Source organism: Podarcis erhardii, assembly GCF_964252035.2.
Source record: "Podarcis erhardii genome assembly, chromosome: 17".
Lineage (NCBI taxonomy): Eukaryota > Metazoa > Chordata > Lepidosauria > Squamata > Lacertidae > Podarcis > Podarcis erhardii.
The window spans coordinates 11,279,329-11,299,065 of record NC_138515.1 but is presented as its reverse complement, the minus strand read 5'-3'; the positions used below and the strand labels follow the sequence as shown (position 1 = coordinate 11,299,065).

Sequence of the window (19,737 nt, the reverse complement as noted above, 5' to 3'; positions counted from 1 at the left end):
CCGCCGCCGGCCTTCACCTTTTATTCTCGCTTTTTTTTTTTTTTGACACAAGAAAGCCGCCTCTTCAGCGCATGCGCGGCAGCCTACAAGCCAGAGAAGGTCTGCCCTCTAGCGGTGCCGGCCGTTCTACACAGGAAACCTCCACTTTACATGCATTCAGGAAACCTCCACTTGTTTTTATATTGAGCGCATGCCATCCTGTGATCCAACGGCTGCCTGAACCCTTCTCTCCTGTACTGTAAGTACATATGATGTATGGGGGGGGGGAGGGGGGTCTGCTTATTATTCTGCTTAAAAGTCTGAGCGGTAAACTTTGGATATACTGACCACTTCCGTGTCACTTTTGAGGGTGACCAAACTGCTGATGCGGCCCCCGATGTATTTGAGTTTGATACCCCTGCCTTAGGTGATCCCACTTGGATCAATTAAGCCTCCTGCGTCCATCAGGGTTCCGTAAGGAAGTACATCATGCAATATCCCATTTCTCCCCCCGCCCTCCCCATTCTCCTCTCTATTAACTGCCCCCCTTTCTCCATATTTCTCTGTAATCTCATCTCTGCTCCCACCTCCTCACTTCATTCTGTTTTTGTTGTTTATCGTCTCTTTACCTCCCCTTGTCCAGTTCAACTACAACATGCAATCTCTTCTCAGAAATTCACAGCAGGTCAAGGCAGCATGCCTGGCTGGCTGAGACATGCTGGAAAAAGACTGGGACCACGGCCCCGTTGCACCCCTGACCAGGGAGAGGAAGAGCACTGCAGACACAGAGGAAGACCTTCTTCTCCCATCTCTCCTCTCTTCGCTGATGGGCTTGGACACCTTTCAATGTTCCACAAAGAGGCATTTTAACTCCCTATGGCAGGAACATCCAACTCCCAAGAGACTGCAATCTACTCCCGGGGATGGGGTGGGAACTAGCAGTGATCTACCCATTTGGGGGGGATGGGGACCAATGTTGTTGAGCTTTTTTTATGGTAGCAAGCCAAAGGAGGCCAAACCAAAGTTGTTCAGCTGCTTGGGGGGGGGGGGACGGCAGACATTGCTAATCACCTGACTACAGTAACTCCCTCTTCCCTCTTTGCAATCGTGCGCAAATCAAGGACACAGGGAGTGGGTGGGGACAGATGCTCTCCCCCCCCCCACCAGAGGAAAATGAGCCCGCGATCTATTGCTAGCACCAGGGGATCGACCTGTCGATCGCAGTCGACCACTTGGACATCCCTGCCCTATGGGATGCAAAATAAGCAAGCTGAGTGCTGCAACCAGCCTGTAAGTCTTCAGTATTTTGGGAAAGCCCTGGAAGAGATCCTGACAGCACTTCAGCTTATGTACAAGTCTCAGCTTTAAGCATTTACATAATGAAGGCACAGCTCTCTCTCTCTGAAGTTTGAATTTTCAGCATGCTTGCCAAGGGACCATGATAAGCACTGTCATTTCATTTGAGGCGCAAGGCTAGTCATAAAGCCTCCTTAGTACCTTTTAGATACTAATTCTAACGAAAGGGTTGGGCATTTCCATTCTTTTATGTCTCACAGTCACATTTGTCAAAGTCAGACACAGCTAAGTAGCGAGGGGAAAAGGCTCCTCAGTGAAACTTTTTAGAAAGGTCTCACCAATTCTCATTTGATCCACACGGACCAGCGACTCTGCATACAAACCTTGGGGGTCCCGTGCCACAGGCAATGCATGGCGACTCTGGCTCCATCGTGCGTGTGTGCCAAGTAGATTACAGATTCTCTGATTGACTCAATCATTTCCTAGACAGATTTAAGGAGATGGTTTTAATGAATTTAACACAAATCAACTACCATAATATAAATGGTATTATTCTGATCAGCTCTGTGGGCCTGCGTTATCTTTCCTTACAACCAGGAATGGAAAGTATTTCAAATTCTCAGAACCAGAGTAACATAAGAGCAACTAAAGAGGAGAAGCCCGAGGCCACTGGCATGACAAAGAACAGTGTGCTTCGGTCACCATCATCCCAGGGCTACCAGCATTTAATAAGGAAGAATGTCTAACTTCAGGTATGCAAATGCAGCTGGAAGAAACTGAGTTGAGCACCCTGATTCAGCCCTGTCCTGCTTCAAGACATGATGCCTGGCAAGTTGTGCCAGGAAGTGGGAAGACCACGCAGATCCTCTGAAGTGCCTTCATTATGCTTCAGGTTCCTAATCCAGCTAGCGGAGGAGGCACATGAGCTGCTAAGAGGCACAGCTCTGCAGAGTAGACATGCCTGGCATGCACTTGTACTGTTTATTCGTTAACATGAAACCAGATCAAAACCCATAGCTGTGCCAATACTTACCGATCTCTGTTTTGGGGTAGCATGGATAAAGAAGTCCAGAAAGACTTTATGCACCAACGAATGCTTTATCACAGCCTCCCTGTAAGATGAAACAGGGGGGAAACAAACAGAAGTCTGTACTTACATAATACCATGACATGGAACTGCATGTGCAGAGAATTGTAAAGGAAGTTATAGATACATCTGCAGTTGCATCCAGAACAGGCTAGTTGTCAAGCCAGAGAACCAATCTGTGCACAGGAATTGGCTGCGTTCCTATGTGTCTCCTTCGCTCTCTCTCAGGCAGGGAGTCTGTGGCTCTCCAGATGTTGGCAGACCACAAGTCCCATCCGCCCCAACCCAATGGTCAGAGATCACGGGATTTGGGGCCCATCAACCTCTGGAGGGTCCCGTTTCCCCACTCCTTTTTTAAGGAGAGAGAGACCCAAAAGGCAAGAAGAAGCACTGGGGACTGATTTTGTTTTTGAAGAGCCTTCAATGTTCCCACATTAAATAAGCCATCTTGGAAAGATCTGCTGGGCTTTCACCAGCTTAAGTATTTACATTCAAAATGGAACAGTTTCAAAGTTATCTCAAAAGACGTTAAAAGTGATGAATTAATATGTTTAATTTTATAATCTGAAGATCTAAGGATGTTAATGTTTAAGTTAAATTTCATAAAAATTGGGATTTGGAAAACCGTTAAAAAGATATGCAATGAAATTCAACCAAGGGGAAGCGAGGAAGTCACTTAACAAAGTTAGTAACTGTAATTTTCAATAAGGCTATGATTTATGTTTGTTTGTCTTGTGTTTTTGTTTGTTTATAATATTGTGAAAAATAATAATTTTTTTGAAAAACAAAAGACGTTAAAAGGGATGAGAACACACTTTATGCTCCGCAGTTGGCTGTGATACGCCTCATGCTAAATTGTTGCCCTTACTTTTGCGCCATTGGAGTCAGGATCTGTTTCATTTCATCCAGAATGGCCTCCCGCTTCTCAGGCTGAGCCTTCAACACTTCCTCTAAAGTTGGGTGCTCTGATGACTGAAATTAAGAAAAGCCGCTACGATGAATTTTAATGACATTAAATAGCCAAAAGCACAATGAAGATTCTTCAGTATAAAGCAAGTCTGCCATCGTATCTTGACACTGTGGCCTCATTAGACTCAGTTGAGAGGTTCCATAAAGACACAGGACCTCTGATAAGCCACTGGCTTCCCTGTGACGGACCTCAGATGACCTGTGGATGGTCCAGCTGGCACCTCATATTTTACCATTTAAGAGGGAACTGAAGTCTCCAGAAAGATCTAGACGAAAGGCATTTTGTACCTAGTGACCAGAAAAGGACATTTTATGAACAGCCTTAACTGCACTCCATTTCCAAGGATACAGTGGTACCTCGGGTTAAGTAATTAATTCATTCCAGAGGTCCGTACTTAACCTGAAGCAATACCACTGTACATTTGAGAGAGTCTATCTTGAAGCCTGTGTTGATGCTCCACCTGGTCTTTCTGACATACTAGAGGTCCTGATGAAACATAATGTCAGGCTGGAGAGAAAGCAAGGTATATAAAACTATGCGACTAAAGGGTGAAACACACACACAGGTGTCAAATGCTCTGCCTGCCTATTTTAATACTGTAATTGGGACAAAAAGAAGGGAAATGCACTAATTCATTATATTTGTGCATTCATCCAGCCTCACTTTTGACCTTTTTTATCCATCCAGTTTTACCTATACAGAGGAGAATACTTCTGCAAATGAGAACTGCCCCATTATTACAGTGGTACCTCAGGTTACATACGTTTCAGGTTACATACGCTTCAGGTTACAGACTCCGCTAACCCAGAAATAGTACCTCAGGTTAAGAACTTTGCTTCAGGATGAGAACAGAAATCGTGCTCCGGCGGCATGGCAGCGGCAGAAGGGCCCCATTAGCTATAGTGGTGCTTCAGGTTAAGAAAAGTTTCAGGTTAAGAACGGAACCCAGAACAAATTAAGTACTTAACCAGAGGTACCACTGTATTTTGTTCAAGTGTGCTCTGCAAAGATCCATCCTAACTGGGTACAACTTTTTTTGTTCTGAAGAAATATGAGACACTCTTGCCTTATTGTTGCCTCTCAGTTCCAGCATAGAGACTTTGACTCATTCAGATGGTCAAACCTATGATATCCCAATTCAGAGCAATGCAGGGTTTGGCTTCCTACTCACACATCCCCAACAGAACTAGGGCAGCTGTGCCTGAAATTGAACTGATAGAGGAGCTGGCGGTTGCACTTGAGTGCCCATCAGCACCACAAATCAGGTAGTGACGAAATCTGACTTCTTTGCAAGCAGGTTAAGGATCACAGTGCAATTTGCAAAAGAGTCCAATTAAAAACGCTGAAGTAGCTCCTATTCACGCACAGCTTTTAAAAGGGTTAAAGCAGCAGGTATAACGGCTTCTTACATTCACTTTGAGCTACCGTTTCCAAAAGAAGGCAGTTTCTAATTAGTGTGCCAAGTAGAATTCCTGTTAATTGGTCTCTCATTAGCTATCCACAATGTGTGATCTGTGAGTCTTTAAGAGAATATGATGCAGCACATAATGAAAGGAGAATTCAAGTAATAGCGTATTAGTATTCGTGGTTTCAAAGCTTTTAAAAGAACTTCATTAAGCTTAATTTTTTAATAGGAATTGGAATGGCTCTATCCAGATTTTCAAACATGAAAATTCCTAATAAAACCACTCCCTTTCAAATGTAAGCTAATGATTACTTTTTAAATCCTTAAAAAGGGCAATGGGGGGCATGGAACTAGACCATCTCAAACTGAAGTCAAAAGTCAAACGTTGTATAGCAAGTTCAACTGTAAGACTTCTTTATACTGTACCTGAATAATCAATAATTGCAAACCAATCAACTTAAACAATGCTCTCCAGAGATCTCTAAATTCTGCAGGAATCAAATACCTATTTTTGTCTATAAAGCCTTTGCATTCAGAGTTTCACACCAGACAAATTAAAACATGGCGGCAGGCCTCTGTCATTTAAGCAGAACCAACTTCTCTTGATAAAGCCAACCCCCAGAGAAGGGACCAAGTAAACATGTGTTCAGATGCCAATACATTTTTGAAACAGCTAGCTTAGATCTATGCATCAGGTTGCTATGTATCCCTGTTTTAATGAAGCTATCAAGATGTTAACTAGAACCACGGGAATGCCAGGTTTGCTTATAAACAGAATTCCTAGTTTCCATAGTGGCAAAGTCAGCATTCCCAAGACCACCTCTTCATGGTGTAGATCAGACAGAGATCCTTTAGCCCCAAGTATGCTCTGCTCTGCTCTAGTGAAGGACTTCAAAGATAGGAAGAAAACTCTGTCGGGGCGAGACACAAACAGCACTGATTGCATGTAAAGGGCACAGATGCAGAGGGGCCCACCTTCAGAGCTCCAGCTCTGGAAATAAAACAGCAGTCCAGTGGTACTTTCCTGCCAACCTAGCAGTTCGAAAGCACAAAAGTGCAAGTAGATAAATAGGTACCACTCCGGTGGGAAGGTAAACGGCGTTTCCGTGTGCTGCTCTGGTTCACCAGAAGCGGCTTAGTCATGCTGGCCACATGACCTGGAAGCTGTACACTGGCTCCCTCGGCCAATAAAGTGAGATGAGCGCCGCAACCCCAGAGTCGGCCACGACTGGACCTAATGGTCAGGGGTCCCTTTACCTTTACCATGGTACCTCGGGTTAAGTACTTAATTCGTTCTGAAGGTCCATTCTTAACCTGAAACTGTTCTTAACCTGAAGCACCACTTTAGCTAATGCAGCCTCCCGCTGCCACCGCTGAGCAATTTCTGTTGTCATCCTGAAGCAAAGTTCATAACCCGAAGTACTATTTCTGGGTTAGCAGAGTCTGTAACCTGAAGCGTCTGTAACCCGAGGTACCACTGTATTTCCTTTCCCGTTGGCCACCCTTCCTTTTCTCTCCCACGGCACACTGCATCTAAAATCTAAAAACAATACTGTGGGGGAAAGCTGACAAAAAGCTGCCTTGATACACCACCTTGTAGACCTGGAATGTGTTCCCATACAGCTCCTCAGTCAGCATGTTCCTCTGCTCCAAAATGGCTTTGTCGTTATAGGCGTACTCCACCACAGCCGACGCTTCCGCATGGCGCAGCATCTTCCTGACCTCGCCTTTAAAGCTTTTGATTATCTCTGCAACTTGTGGCTTCGTTCTGTTTCAGGAATAAACACGGACAGCAGCTCAACGTATCGGAAAAGAAAAGCGGACCAGAGACTTCAAGCAATCACTTATTAAACGCAACCAATTTTTTAATTCTTTTTCAACGGTGGGGAGAAAAGAAAGACTCTGATCCAAACTTTTGACGCCACTAGCAAGGGGACTGAGCTGTCAGAAGGAGCGGCAACTTTTGCCACCTTCCTCTTCCTTTGCGGGACCCTGTGGAATAGTGTTGGGAGCCAGTGTGGTGTAGTGTGGTGTAGCGGTGGACTTGTAATCTGGTGAACTGTGTTCGATTCCCCGCTCCTCCACATGCAGCTGCTGGGTGACCTTGGGCCAGTCACACTTCTTTGAAGTCTCTCAGCCCCACTCACCTCACAGAGTGTTTGTTGTGGGGGAGGAAAGAAAAGGAGATTGTTAGCCGCTTTGAGACTCCTTCGGGTAGTGATAAAGCGGGATATCAAATCCAAACTCTTCTTCTTCTGCAGGGGGAGGGATGAAGCAGCAGCTGTTGCCTTCCCTTCTTGTGACAGCCGGATCCCTCTGCTGGATCAGAAGCTTTCTGTGAGCTGGAAGAGCCATTCCGTTCATGAAAGGCAGTCTAGATCCAGGCCACGTTTTATCTCACTGTGTGTGAGTGTCTTATGTGTATTAATATACATAGTTTCATAAGAGAGACAGAGACGCCAGCAGCAGGCCAATCACTGAGTGACAGTTTGGCTCTGCTTGGTAGCCAACCTTAGTTTTTGGTTGCTTGGTACAAATCCTGCCCCTCTCCAGGGCTTCCTGGCACTTGCACCAAACTTCAGGGAGAAGCAGAGTCTCATCCACTGAGCTAAGTCTTAGAGGTATTTGACTCCTGTAAAATTAGCAAAGATATATCACAACTGTGACAATCTATGTTGGAAATGTAAAGATAAGGAAGGAACCTTTTATCATATGTGGTGGACCTGTCCCCAGGTGAAAGACTTCTGGGAAAAGATTTATAATGAATTGAATAAAATGTTGAAATATACATTTATAAAGAAGCCAGAGGACTTTCTTCTTGGAATAACAGGTTTGGAATTGCACAAGAAAGAATGGCAGATGAAGATGATGGATTTTTCGGAGCTAGCTGACCTAACCGGAAGAGTCCGCAACCAGAAGGAGGAGTATCAGGAAGAGTAGATTAAATTTAATGATTACTTAGTTAAATATGTTAAGTTAAATTAACTGAAAACAACTTGAAGATACTTAATTGGCTTAGGCTTTTATTTATGTTAATGGATGAATTAATATGTTTAATTTCATAATCTGAAGATCTAAGGATGTTAATGTTTAAGTTAAATTATATAAGAACTGTGATTTGGAAAACTGTTAAAAGAATATGCAATGAAATTCAACAAAGGGGAAGCGAGGAAGTCACTTAACAATGCTAATAAGTGTAATTTTCAATAAGGCCATGTTTGTTTGTCTTATGTGTTTGTTTGTTTATAATGTTGTGAAAACCAATAAAAAAAATTTGGGGAAAAAAGAAAGCAGTTGCCTACAAATGACATGGCATGACTTTTTAACTTATGATGATGCTATGAGCTGCTTTAGATTCACATATCCAAGTCATATCAACCAAAATGGCATTTTTCAGACGTGGGACAGACATCAGTAGCATCCAGAGACTTGGAAGAGACGAAACCAATTTCTTTGTCTTTTGGAGCTAGAGGACTTTAGACACACAAGCATTTTCCAGAGCAGTGCCATGATCTCAGTGGGATCATTATCGCATTCTGTCAAAGCCCATCTCATCTTTTTGACAACAATGCGGCACAAGAGAGTAAGCTGAGCAAGGATTTGAAGCCAAGCACCACAGTCCAGCTCCCTCATTCTCTCCTTTACACTCCGTTCTCTGGCTTGACTTCCCTCAGAAGTGGAGAGAAGCGTAGGAAAAGGAAATACTTACCCATAGGCAAGAAGCTTCTTCACAATATTTCTGGAATACTTGGCTTTGCTTAGTTCGGTGAAACTATCTGTGGGATGAGAAACCACCATAAGAAGCTGTAAACACCAAGAGCTCTGAAGGCAAGCCATTTGTTTCTGGAAACTGTACCTTTCAGTTCTTCAAATACTTCTTGCCTTTGCTCTGTGTTGCCAAACTGAATGTAGCACTGGATGACACGGGTCGAATCGTGAGCAAACGCCATCTGTGGGGATAAACGGTTCCCTTGAGATGAATCCTTCCCCCTAAGTCATTTAGGCAGCATTGCATTTCAACAGATTTATCTTCACGGTTGGCTTTAATAAAATTCCTAAAATCTGTCTGCAGCTAACTAAAAGCTAAACATAATACACTCTCAAAAAAATGAACCATATGAGTGTGCTAGACACTAAACCAGCTAAACCAATTGGGGGGGGGAGAGAAATGCCTCTGTACTTTTTACCGTTCCAGCATTTGGCATTTCAAGGGCTCCTAAAGGTAAAGGGACCCCTGACCATTAGGTCCAGTCGTGGCCAACTCTGGGGTTGCGGCGCTCATCTCGCTTTATTGGCCAAGAGAACCGGCGCACAGTTTCCAGGTCATGTGGCCAGCACGACTAAGCCGCTTCTGGCGAACCGGAGCAGTACATGGAAACGGCGTTTACCTTCCCGCCGGAGCGGTACCTATTTATCTACTTGCACTCTGACATGCTTTCAAACTGCTAGGTTGGCAGGAGCAGGGACCGAGCTCACCCAGTCGCAGGGATTTGAACCACTGACCTTCTGATCGGCAAGTCCTAGGCTCTGTGGTTTAACCCACAGCACCACCCACATCCCTACAACCAAGGGCACCTACAACCTGCATTATTATTATGTATATGTAATAGAAACACTTGCAACACAGCAAAACATTTCCTTACAAGGTGCACCAGGCATCATGGGATCCGATTCTGGAGGGTTATTCTGGGGGGGGGGGGATGTTACTCGGTTGTTTTGTTTTGCTTTGTGTTTTTATATTGTGATTTCATCCTGTGAACAGCCCTGAGACCTGCAGGCATAGGGCGGTATACAAATTTAATAAATAAAAATAATACATTGATGATGGTGGTGGTAAAACAGGTGAAGCATTCCAGTACAATGCAATGAACTGGATCCAGAGAATGGGATACAGTGGTACCTCGGGTCACAGATGCTTCAGGTTACAAACTCCGCTAACCCAGAAATAGTACCTTGGATTAAGAACTTTGCTTCAGGACGAGAACAGAAATCATGCTCCGGCGGCGCAGCGGCAGCAGGAGGCCCCATTAGCTAAAGTGGTGCTTCAGGTTAACAGTTTCAGGTTAAGAACGGACCTCCGGAACGAATTAAGTACTTAACCCGAGGTAACACTGTATTCCTGCTTCCTCTTCCTACTACTGCTGAAAAGCTGTGTCCTGGGCTTGGAGACCTTTGAGATACTTGGCAGGTGATGCAACAGGTAGATGAACTTTTAGGATGACCCTTGGGCCTGGGAACAGACATTCCACTTGCCCCCCCCAGCCCCCATCACATGGAGGGGCAGCAGAACCAGACATGCCCTTTCCCCACCATTACAAAACCCCAACAAATCCAGCCATTTGAGAGTCATGTTTCACTGTATTCTATCCTTCTTACATTTTTTATTTTCCCACGAAGCAGCTCTTGGAGTTCACTCAACATCTTTTCCCGCTTCTCCTTCTCACATTTTTTCCTATAAAAACAAGAAAGTCTTTAGACAATGCAACAATTATTATTTTTCTTGATACAGTAACTGAATTATCTTGTACTTTAAGAAGCTAATTGGCATCTAATGTTGGAAGACTAACATGTTAAAGTGCCGTCCAGAAGCAACTGAGAGCAGCGTAAGAGATTACAGTATTTGCTTCTTGTCTGTTCCAAAGCTCATCCCCTTACTACAATCAAAAACTTTTTCTTTGGGGAGGCGGGGAATGCCTCCACGCAAATATGGCAGGTAAGAGGTTTGGTGCCCAACTTTATTAAGGACACAGTGCTGTATACCTTCCACGGGGAACTCTAATGACAAGGGCACCCACCCTTTTAGTGAAACACAGCATTGAGTCAAAGAATTGTAGAGTTGGAAGGGACCCCAAGGTCATCTAGTCCAACCCCCTATACCACATGACTGGATCCTTGCCACTTTGGTTGCAGAGTGGAGTGCAGCATGATCAGCGCAACGGATGGCTGAGGGAGGAGAGGAGAGCTCTCACAACCACCGAGTAAAGCAGATTAGGTGAAGAGATTGCCCTTTGACCAAGGCCATTTAGTGAGTTAAGACTGAGCAGAGATTTGACACCACACTTTTCAAGCAAAACCACTTGCAACAGGCATGGCTTCTGCCAATGAATTCTGGGAGCTGTAGCTTGTTAAGGGTGCTGGGCGTTGCCACGAGACCCTTATTCCCCTCTCCCGGAGTTACAATTCCCAGGGTTCTCTGGGAAGAGGGACGGGTTGTCAAACCACTTTGAGAACTGCAGCCCCCAGATTAGCTGGTGGGGAGCCATGGCTGTTTAAAACAGAATCATAGCCCTGCAAATGCAAGGTGTGGAGGCGGCCTGGGCTTCTACACTCAAGCCAAACACTTCACAGCAGGTGACAAACACTGCAGAGTGATCAACTCGCAGGTAGCTTCTTTGTCCAAAGGTTCTTTTGTAATATGTAATCCTTTATCCATGCTTTAATGAAGGACACATATTCATCTAGTTATGATTTTATTTTTTTAATGAACCTAAAACACTGACGTACAGCCTCAGTTTTATAATCCACACAGACAACTGCAGCAATAAACCATGTCTGTGTGCGCGTTATACTGAAGTCTAAGGCAGGACAAACTTTTTTCCTTCGTGAGGAGGAAAAACAAGTACAGTGTTAAGTTCAGGAAAATGCAGCGCAAGTCGTTCTTACTGCCTCAGAGATTCCCAAATCTGCTTTCCCTTAAGCACCACATCATAGTTGGCTTTGTCATTCAGCTGTCGGCTCTGCTTCAGCTCCTTCTTCTTCTTCTTGATGTCGTCCCATTTAGGCTTCTTAGGCGCCGACCCTGATGACAAAAATGCATTCATTTTGTAGCGCACTTTAAGACGCATCAAACGTCACACAAGTTAATTAACAAATAGCGCCAACTGTTGGATGCCGACTGCTCTGTCTCCGACAGCAATACTTCCCTAATCAATTTTGGTCAGCTGTGCCTTTGTTTAAAATTCCAAGAATGTCAGTCTGGAGGAAAGAACCAGCTTTTTAAAACTGTTACAGCTTATTCTGAAACAGCAGCTCGTTCATTTACATGATACCAAGTTGAACCATGGATACATATAGCCCAGTAGAGTAGACTCAGACAAAGGCTCTCCAGTGACTCTCCACCTTTTCTTAATCTCCAAATGCCAAAGGTTGAACTAGTAACCTTTTCCATACAAAACATCATGGAGCTCTGACCCATTTTATCCTGATATTGCAGGTGTGGGTTTTGCCCAAGGCAAGCTCTGAAAACTCAAGACGTAACTAAAATCTGAACCTCAGGCTCATAACTCATGCTCCTGACCATCCATCCTGCCATCAACCTTGGAGCCAAAATCGTGACTGGCTGGGTATTATTCCAGGAGTTGTGTGGCTATTGCTGCACCTTTCCTCACTCCCATGTTAGGAGGAAAGCTTGGGATGGTTTGGCTGCTGTGACACTGAGGCACAAAGATACAAGCCAAGCAGCAGCCAAACTGTCTAGTTCCCTGCAAGAAAGTCAGGCGGGGCCCGTCCTCACCCCCCCCCCCGTCCCCGTGGCCAAGCTAGGAGGAGGTGGGACCTACCAGTCAGTGTTAGAAACTCAGATATATAAGCTAGGTGCCAAATGGCTCCCTAAATCAAGGTTACAGCCACCCAAATGGAATGCCTAGTTGCCATTTGGGGGCAAGATGGCTCCAAAGTCTTATTTTTCAAAGGATGGACTGACTGTGATTGATTCTCATTTAAACAGCTGGCTAGTTCAGATGACAACCTTGAGCAGCGTTTAGAGCTTGGAGAAGCTAAAGAACAAAAGCCACGTGATCCAGGAACAGTCCACATATATATTGGCCTATTCCGACATCTTTTTCATAATGGTGACTGCTCCTGTTCAGGCGGCACAGAAAAAGCAGTTTGATTTCTGAAATTCCTTCTGCAGATAACATAACTGGTAGCATTCTACAGGATGTGTTGTTAGTGTGTGAAAACAGGTCAGATCCAATCAAGACGTCCAGGTACCCAGGCATCTTCACTGGGTTGCAAGTGGACAATATAATAATTTGAACACTGGGCGGGACCTACGAACCACAATGTTTTACTTCACTACCAAGGCCAGCATAGCACTGTGGGACCCTGCTTCAAACCACTGTCTCAGCTCTAAATGCAAGTTTTGTGCAGAGATGAATCTACAGCATGCAGGCTGGTCACAATTCACACATTCTTTAAAAGAAAACATTCATCATTAAGATGTGAACTACTTATAGCTCATCATCTGTATAGGTACCCGGGTGGATTGGAACACTTAAATTTTAAAAAATCACGCAATACAAAGTGATAAAACCATAAAAACACCTCAAATAGGAACAACTAAAGCTACTCAGTAAGCTAAACCAACTAGATAAAATACTCAAAAGCCTGAGCAAATAAGACAGGTCTTGAACTGGCACAAAAAAAAATGGCAACTTCTATGGGGATGGCATTCCACAAACAGGGCCAAGGGCAGAGAAGGCCCTGTCACATCATCAATAGATTGTGGACAGTAGACGCCTTCAAATATCTTAAAAGTAGCAGATTCACTGAGACATTTATCTTTCTTTGATCAATATATCTTTAAACAAACCCAAGTATTATTCTCACCTCCTTCTTTATCATCTTGAAGTTTGTGCTTCCTGGTAAATTTTTCTGATGGTTGTTTACTCTTGAATTGTTTCACTCCAGTTTTACCAGGCTTTTTGTTTCCTCTCTCAAATTTCTTACGTTTAAATTTCGGCTTGCCATCTTCACCACTTTTTCTATTTAATTTGGTTGGAGGACCAGTATCTATTTCAAGTTTTCAAAAGAGATAATTTCACAAAATCAACAACCAATCAGTTTGTATTCAATATGTATTATATTCTTCTCAGTCCAACTTTGAAATTTCAATTCAGGGAGGATTAATGGAAGGCAACATGCGACAAAAACCTTAAGATGGAAAATGCATAATGTACCTGTCTATTTTGTAAAAAATAAAATAAAATTACTTTTTTGGTAGAAACCGCTTGATTATTAGATTAGTTTTTATCTAACAATCCCTACCATTCGGTGGACTTACATACAGTACATAGCATACAGCTAATATGACAGAACTTTTTTCCAGCGGATATATTTTGAGTTACCCTTTATCCCTGCCACTGGTGTGCTTAAAGCAGAATTATATGCTAAAGTACAGGGAAGTGTTGTGAGCAACTTCACATCAAACAGTCTTCCACTTTGTTTGTAACAGTGATGTTAAAACAGTTATATGAAACATGTGGCTTGTCACTTCCTGGGGGTAGGGAACTGTATTGATTCTATACATTCATACCTTAATTTAATAAATAAAAAGTGCCTACATGATTTTTTAAAAAACAAAACAAAACACAGTCTTCCACTTTCCAAGTCAGGTTTCTTCATATAATTATGGTGACTAGAAAATGGCCCACCCTCTGTGAGAACGAATTCAAATTCCACACTGTCTATTCATCATTAGAAACGTAGAATACATAACAGGATACATTATTTAACAGGAACAGAATTTGGATCAAGTGGACATACTGCCACGCTGGAAAGAAATCAGCAAACAAAAACGCTGTCACTACTTCTGCTAAGGCAAAGAAAGGATTTTTAAAAAATAAAATCAGAGGGACTACAAATGTGGTATTCTATTATTATTATGGGATGTGGGTGGTGCTGTGGGTTAAACCACAGAGCCTAGGGCTTATTATTATTATTTGAATTTACCTACCAACCCCAGAGTCGGCCACGACTGGACCTAATGGTCAGGGGTCCCTTTACCTTATTATTATTATTATTATTATTATTAATTGAATTTATCTACCAACCCCAGAGTCGGCCACGACTGGACCTAATGGTCAGGGGTCCCTTTACCTTATTATTATTATTATTATTATTATTATTATTAATTGAATTTATCTACCAACCCCAGAGTCGGCCACGACTGGACCTAATGGTCAGGGGTCCCTTTCCCTTTACCCCACTATACCCGGAGGTCTGAAGGCGGTTCACAGAATTATTTCTGTATGTGTTAAATTTGTATTGCACTTTTCCACCAGATGGTACACAAAGCAATAATAATAATAGTAATAAAGCCTCCGCAAGATCTCGGCCTGCGACCCCCAACTCCCAGCAAGAAGTCTTCTCTCCCTCAGACCCGGGCGATGCGAGAGAGGAGCGGGCCCCATAAAACACACCCACGTCCCCCCCCCAACCCCTTTGCCTTCGCCCTCGGAGGGGAGGCCCGTTTCCCGCCCCCGCCTCACCCTCCTCCGCCTTCCTGGCCAGCTTCTTCTTCCCGGGGCCTCTTCCTCCTCCGCCTGCGGGTCCCCTCCGTCGGCGCTTGGCTTCCATGGGAGGGACAACTCGCTTCCTCGCTCAGCCCCACGTGCCGACCTCCCGGAGCAGCCTCCAGCCGCACTTCCGCTCTCTTCCCCAGCTCCTTCCGGCGGAAGCTCGCTCCCATTGGACAAGGGGCCTCGCGAGAACCGCGCAGCGGGACACATCTGCCAGCACTTCCGTTTCCCGTTGGAACGCCGGCGGGGTGGTCGGCAGGGGGCGCCTTCCGCCATTCTCCCGCTGTCCAAGGGGAAGCGGAAGTGACGGCCGTGGCTGCGGCTTCGGCGAGGCCCATAGACGTAGAAAGGAGACAGAGTGACACGCGCACGCCCGTCTTCCGGCTTCCCCCTTGCGCGGTCGCATCCCTTTGCGCGCTCCCTCCACGGGGAGGCTCCGCTCGGGGCTGCGTGGCGGCGGCGGCGGCGGCACCCTCAGGCGGCCGCGCTCGGAGCAATGGCTGCGCCTTCATCCCTATGCAGTTGAGCAGAGGAGGGAGCCTCCTCGGGAGTAGGGAGCCTTCAGGGGAGAGAGAGGAAGCACCTCTCCTGCATAGCTGTCAACTTTCAGATTTGAAAATAAGGGACCAGCAGCCTCGAAAATAAGGGATCAGCAGCCAAAATAAGGGATTTTAGTCAACCAAGTTAAAAGGGACCAGATACCGTGGTACCTCAGGTTACATACGCTTCAGGTTACAGACTCTGCTAATCCAGAAATAGTGCTTCAGGTTAAGAACTTTGCTTCAGGGTGAGAACAGAAATCGTGCTTCGGCAGCAGCAGGAGGCCCCATTAGCTAAAGTGGTGCCTCAGGTTAAGAACAGTTTGTGGTTAAGAATGGACCTCTGGAACGAATTGAGTACTTAACCCGAGGTACCACTGTAATTTAGGAGAGCAGCGCCGGTTTTTAGCCCTTCGTTTCCAGAGGTTGCTGCTCAAGACACCAGCTGATGAAACCCTGCAATTAAATAACTACAAGCAGCAACCACTTTTCGCGCAAAACCAAGTCCAAGCTACAAAGATGCGGCTGCAGTTCTGCATCTTTTCTCTCATGCTCCATCTGCAGCTCTCAGTTCCATCAGGCGGGGCGGGAGGAAGGGGGCGGAATAGCGCCCGAAGTACAGTGGTGCCCCGCAAGACGAACGCCTCGCAAGACGGAAAACCTGCTAGACGAAAGGGTTTCCCGTTTTGGAGGCGCTTCGCAAAACAAATTTCCCTATGGGCTTGCTTCGCAAGACGAAAATGTCTTGCGAGTTCCCACGGGGTTTTTTCCCTCCCCCCCCCCTTTTCTAAGCAGCTAAGCCGCTTATCAGCTGATCCGCTAAGCTGATAAGCCGCTAAACCGCTAATAGCGCTAATCCGCTAAGCTGTCAATGGGCTTGATTCGCAAGACGAAAAAACCGCTATACGAAGAGCCTCACGGAACGGATTAATTTCGTCTTGCGAGGCACCACTGTAAACCCGTAGATCAGACCATCTATGCTAGTTTACCACTACAAATCTATGAGAGAAGCGCTTGCGGTCCTTCCTCCGCTTTCCCCCTCTATGGTTAGTCCTTGGAACACCTTCCTGCGCCTCCACTTCTGCCTCCTCCTCTTCCTCCTCTCTCTGAACTGCTTTCTCTATGGCTGCCCTCGCTCTCCTCTCAAGGCTCCTCAGCAATGGCTGCCCATCTCATCCGGGTCCTTCGGCAGCGCAGCTGCAGTACAGCCTAGCGGGAGCGGCGGCGACAGGCAGAGGGGAGGCCTCAGGCAGAGATGCTCAGTTCAGCGGCTGCGAGGAGGATGGTGGCGGAAGGGCCTGAGGCTCCCGCCAGTCCTGGCGGGGAGGGGATCCCGGGGGCCGAGGCTGGTGAGAGGAGGCCGGAGGGGGGCGGGCCGGGCAGCCAAGAAACAAAGTTGGAGCCTCCCCCCTCCCTGGCCGGCAGGGAGGGAGGGAGAGGAGCTGCTTCCTTTGAAACCCGGGAAATTTAAGGGACAGCAGCAGGACACGGCACTGGGATAAGGGAGTTTCCCACCAAATAAGGGACGGTTGACAGCTATGCTCTCCTGTCAGCCAAGAGCCTCCTCCCCTTCATCCCAAAGGGGCCGAAGAAGGGGTCTTTTTTGGACTACAACTCCCATCATCAGCCCCAGCGGTGAGGGAGGATGGGAGTTGTAGTCCAAAAAAAAAAAAAAAAAGACAAACCCAGCTGGGAGTAGCAGATGGGCCCCCAAGGGGTGCCCAGCCTCGGATCGTGGCCATGGAGCCCAAGCAGGAGCTTCCAGCCGGCAGGCATCAGGTTCTGCCTTTGCATCGGATCCAGATCCCGGGATCCACTGGCTCATCTTTCAGGTGCTGCCGGACTCTCGGTCGCTTCTCCTGCCAGAGCCGAGGACACTGCCTTCCCTTCTGCAAAGCGGGTCTTGATTGCATCTGAAATCTCCTCTGGCTGCATCCAGACATTGAAAGTGCGTCCCTTCGTCCTCTCCTAGGATTTGTCGTTGGGTTGAGGGTGCTGGGAATTGTAGCTCTGGGAGGGGTGAACTACAGTTGCCAGGGAGGAAGATCAATGTATTCAGCCTTTCTTTTCATTATATTTAGATCCCAGCAGGAGCCATCCAAACAGAGGTGTGAAATAAACCATGACTAGAATTACCCAAGCTGGGGCATTAAGAGAAGGAGAAACTTGCCAGTTATTTATAAGTGTAAAGAAATATGGCTTATGTTAATGTAGGCTAATATCTGGACAATTAAAGCCACCTTCAGGTATAGGAAGATTCTCTTAAATGAAAAGTGTGGTGGGAAATTATCCAAAATAAACTTCTTGTTCATTGCTCTTTTGTTCTGCAGATGGCATCATTGGTAGTCAACCTTTAGAACCCTTCATTTCTTAGTAAACACTTTATATATTTATTTATAAGAATAAAGCAACCCCAGGATTCAATTTATAAGCTTCTAAAATTCTTCTGCAGCCTTCTCTACAGTGGGAAGAGAAAAGAGGATTAGTGGATTACTCACTTTGCTGTGATTATGTGCAGCCCTCTAGTACATGGCTTAAAGACACACACAAACACACCCCTTTGTGTTAATAGCACGCAGAACCAGCCAAGGCTGTAGCTGCATCAGACAAGGAAGACCCATGTACAGCAGACCTAGTTTTTATGGTTTTTTAAAAAATTATCATTAAGCAGTTCAGCAAATGTGAGGCCTTGGGCAAGATTGCACTGAAGACTAATGATTCCACATACTCCCTTTTGGTTGGCGGTGCAAAATATTGCCTGTTGTAGCTAGAAATGTAAATCGTTTGCACACTTTTGTCCCTTAGCAGGACAATCGGGCTGAGATTTCCTCTTCTTTTGCTTCATTTCTTGCTTAGTTTACAATTCACTGCAGATTCACACTCGACAAAACTAAGGAGAAAAAGGGCTTTTTCTCAGCTGCTTACGAACACTTCCTAGCAGTATCTATTTGAATCAGCAAGTCACTGTTGAAAGTACCCTACACATCTGCCAACCCAGCAGTTCGAAAGTACGTCAAAGTGCAAGTAGATAAATAGGTACTGCTCCAGCGGGAAGGTAAACGGTGTTTCCGTGTGCTGCTCTGGTTCGCCAAAAGCGGCTTAGTCATGCTGGCCACATGATCCAGAAGCTGTACGCCTGCTTCCTCAGCCAATAAAGCAAGATGAGCGCCACAACCCCAGAGTCGGCCACGACTGGACCTAATGGTCAGGGGTCCCTTTACCTTTATGCTCATCAAAGGGAGGTCTTTTGTTACCCTAGCTGTGTGTGTGTAGCCTTTCAATGACTGGAATAATGTTTCCATGACCTAGCAAAGTGAGTCAATTCTAGTTGTCTGGGTCCCACCTCCAAACACTCTTTATACCACTGCGGAAAGAATGGCACTGGCTGGCTATACGCTACCAAGCTAAATACAATGGGCTTGTACTGGTGTACTTGTCTCTTTATAGTGGGGTAAAGGATAAAGGTAAAGAGAGCCCTGACTGTTAGGTCCAGTCATGGATGACTCTGGGGTTGTGGCGCTCATCTCGCTTTATTGGCCGAGGGAGCCGACGTACAGCTTCTGGGTCATGTGGCATGACTAAGCCACTTCTGGTGAAACTAGAGCAGCGCACGGAAATGCTGTTTACCTTCCCACTGGAGCGGTACCTATTTATCTATTTGCACTTTGACGTGCTTTCGAACTGCTAGGTTGGCAGGAGTTGGGACAGAGCAATGGAAGCTCACTCCGTCACGGGGATTCGAACCACTGACCTTCTGATCAGCAAGCCTTAGGCTCTGTGGTTTAGACCACAGCGCCACCCACATCCCTTTATAGTGGGGTAGGAGAGTGGAAAATAATGTCGATATATTTAACATCTGGCAACCAAGGTGCCCCTTTTCTGTACATGGGTTGACAAGCCTAAAAAGCCCGGGATACAAATTTTTACAGCCCTCTACTGGGTATGTGGCCCATTCTCCAGAAGTCACGCATTTAGCGTTAACTCTGGAAGTGTCAACTCAATTCTGACCAAATTAAGCCTCCCGATGTATCTTTTGCTCTAGGAAGGCTTAATTTGGTCTCTCGGTAAGTAACATTTAACGAGCTCCAAAGACTGGTTTTGATGTGAAAAGGCCATTACACCCTCCTCACATGTACAATTTCTGTTGTTGCAAAGGCTGC

The 19,737-nt window shown here is 45.6% G+C and overlaps 1 protein-coding gene across 1 annotated transcript in view; it reads right to left on the bottom strand.

Moving 5' to 3' along the window:
• The window catches only part of PUM3 (pumilio RNA binding family member 3), a 29,559-nt gene extending 14,371 nt beyond the window's left edge, over positions 1-15,188 (bottom strand). The window contains exons 1-10 of the mRNA XM_081845142.1: positions 15,009-15,188; positions 13,348-13,530; positions 11,401-11,536; positions 10,114-10,189; positions 8,594-8,687; positions 8,447-8,513; positions 6,331-6,505; positions 3,231-3,334; positions 2,309-2,387; positions 1,659-1,757 (exon numbers count right to left, since the gene is read on the bottom strand). Of these exons, the coding sequence (XP_081701268.1) occupies positions 1,659-1,757; positions 2,309-2,387; positions 3,231-3,334; positions 6,331-6,505; positions 8,447-8,513; positions 8,594-8,687; positions 10,114-10,189; positions 11,401-11,536; positions 13,348-13,530; positions 15,009-15,096 (1,101 nt within the window). The 5' untranslated portion in view covers positions 15,097-15,188. The remainder of the gene's footprint in view (positions 1-1,658; positions 1,758-2,308; positions 2,388-3,230; positions 3,335-6,330; positions 6,506-8,446; positions 8,514-8,593; positions 8,688-10,113; positions 10,190-11,400; positions 11,537-13,347; positions 13,531-15,008) is intronic.
• Positions 15,189-19,737: the final 4,549 nt, after the last annotated feature.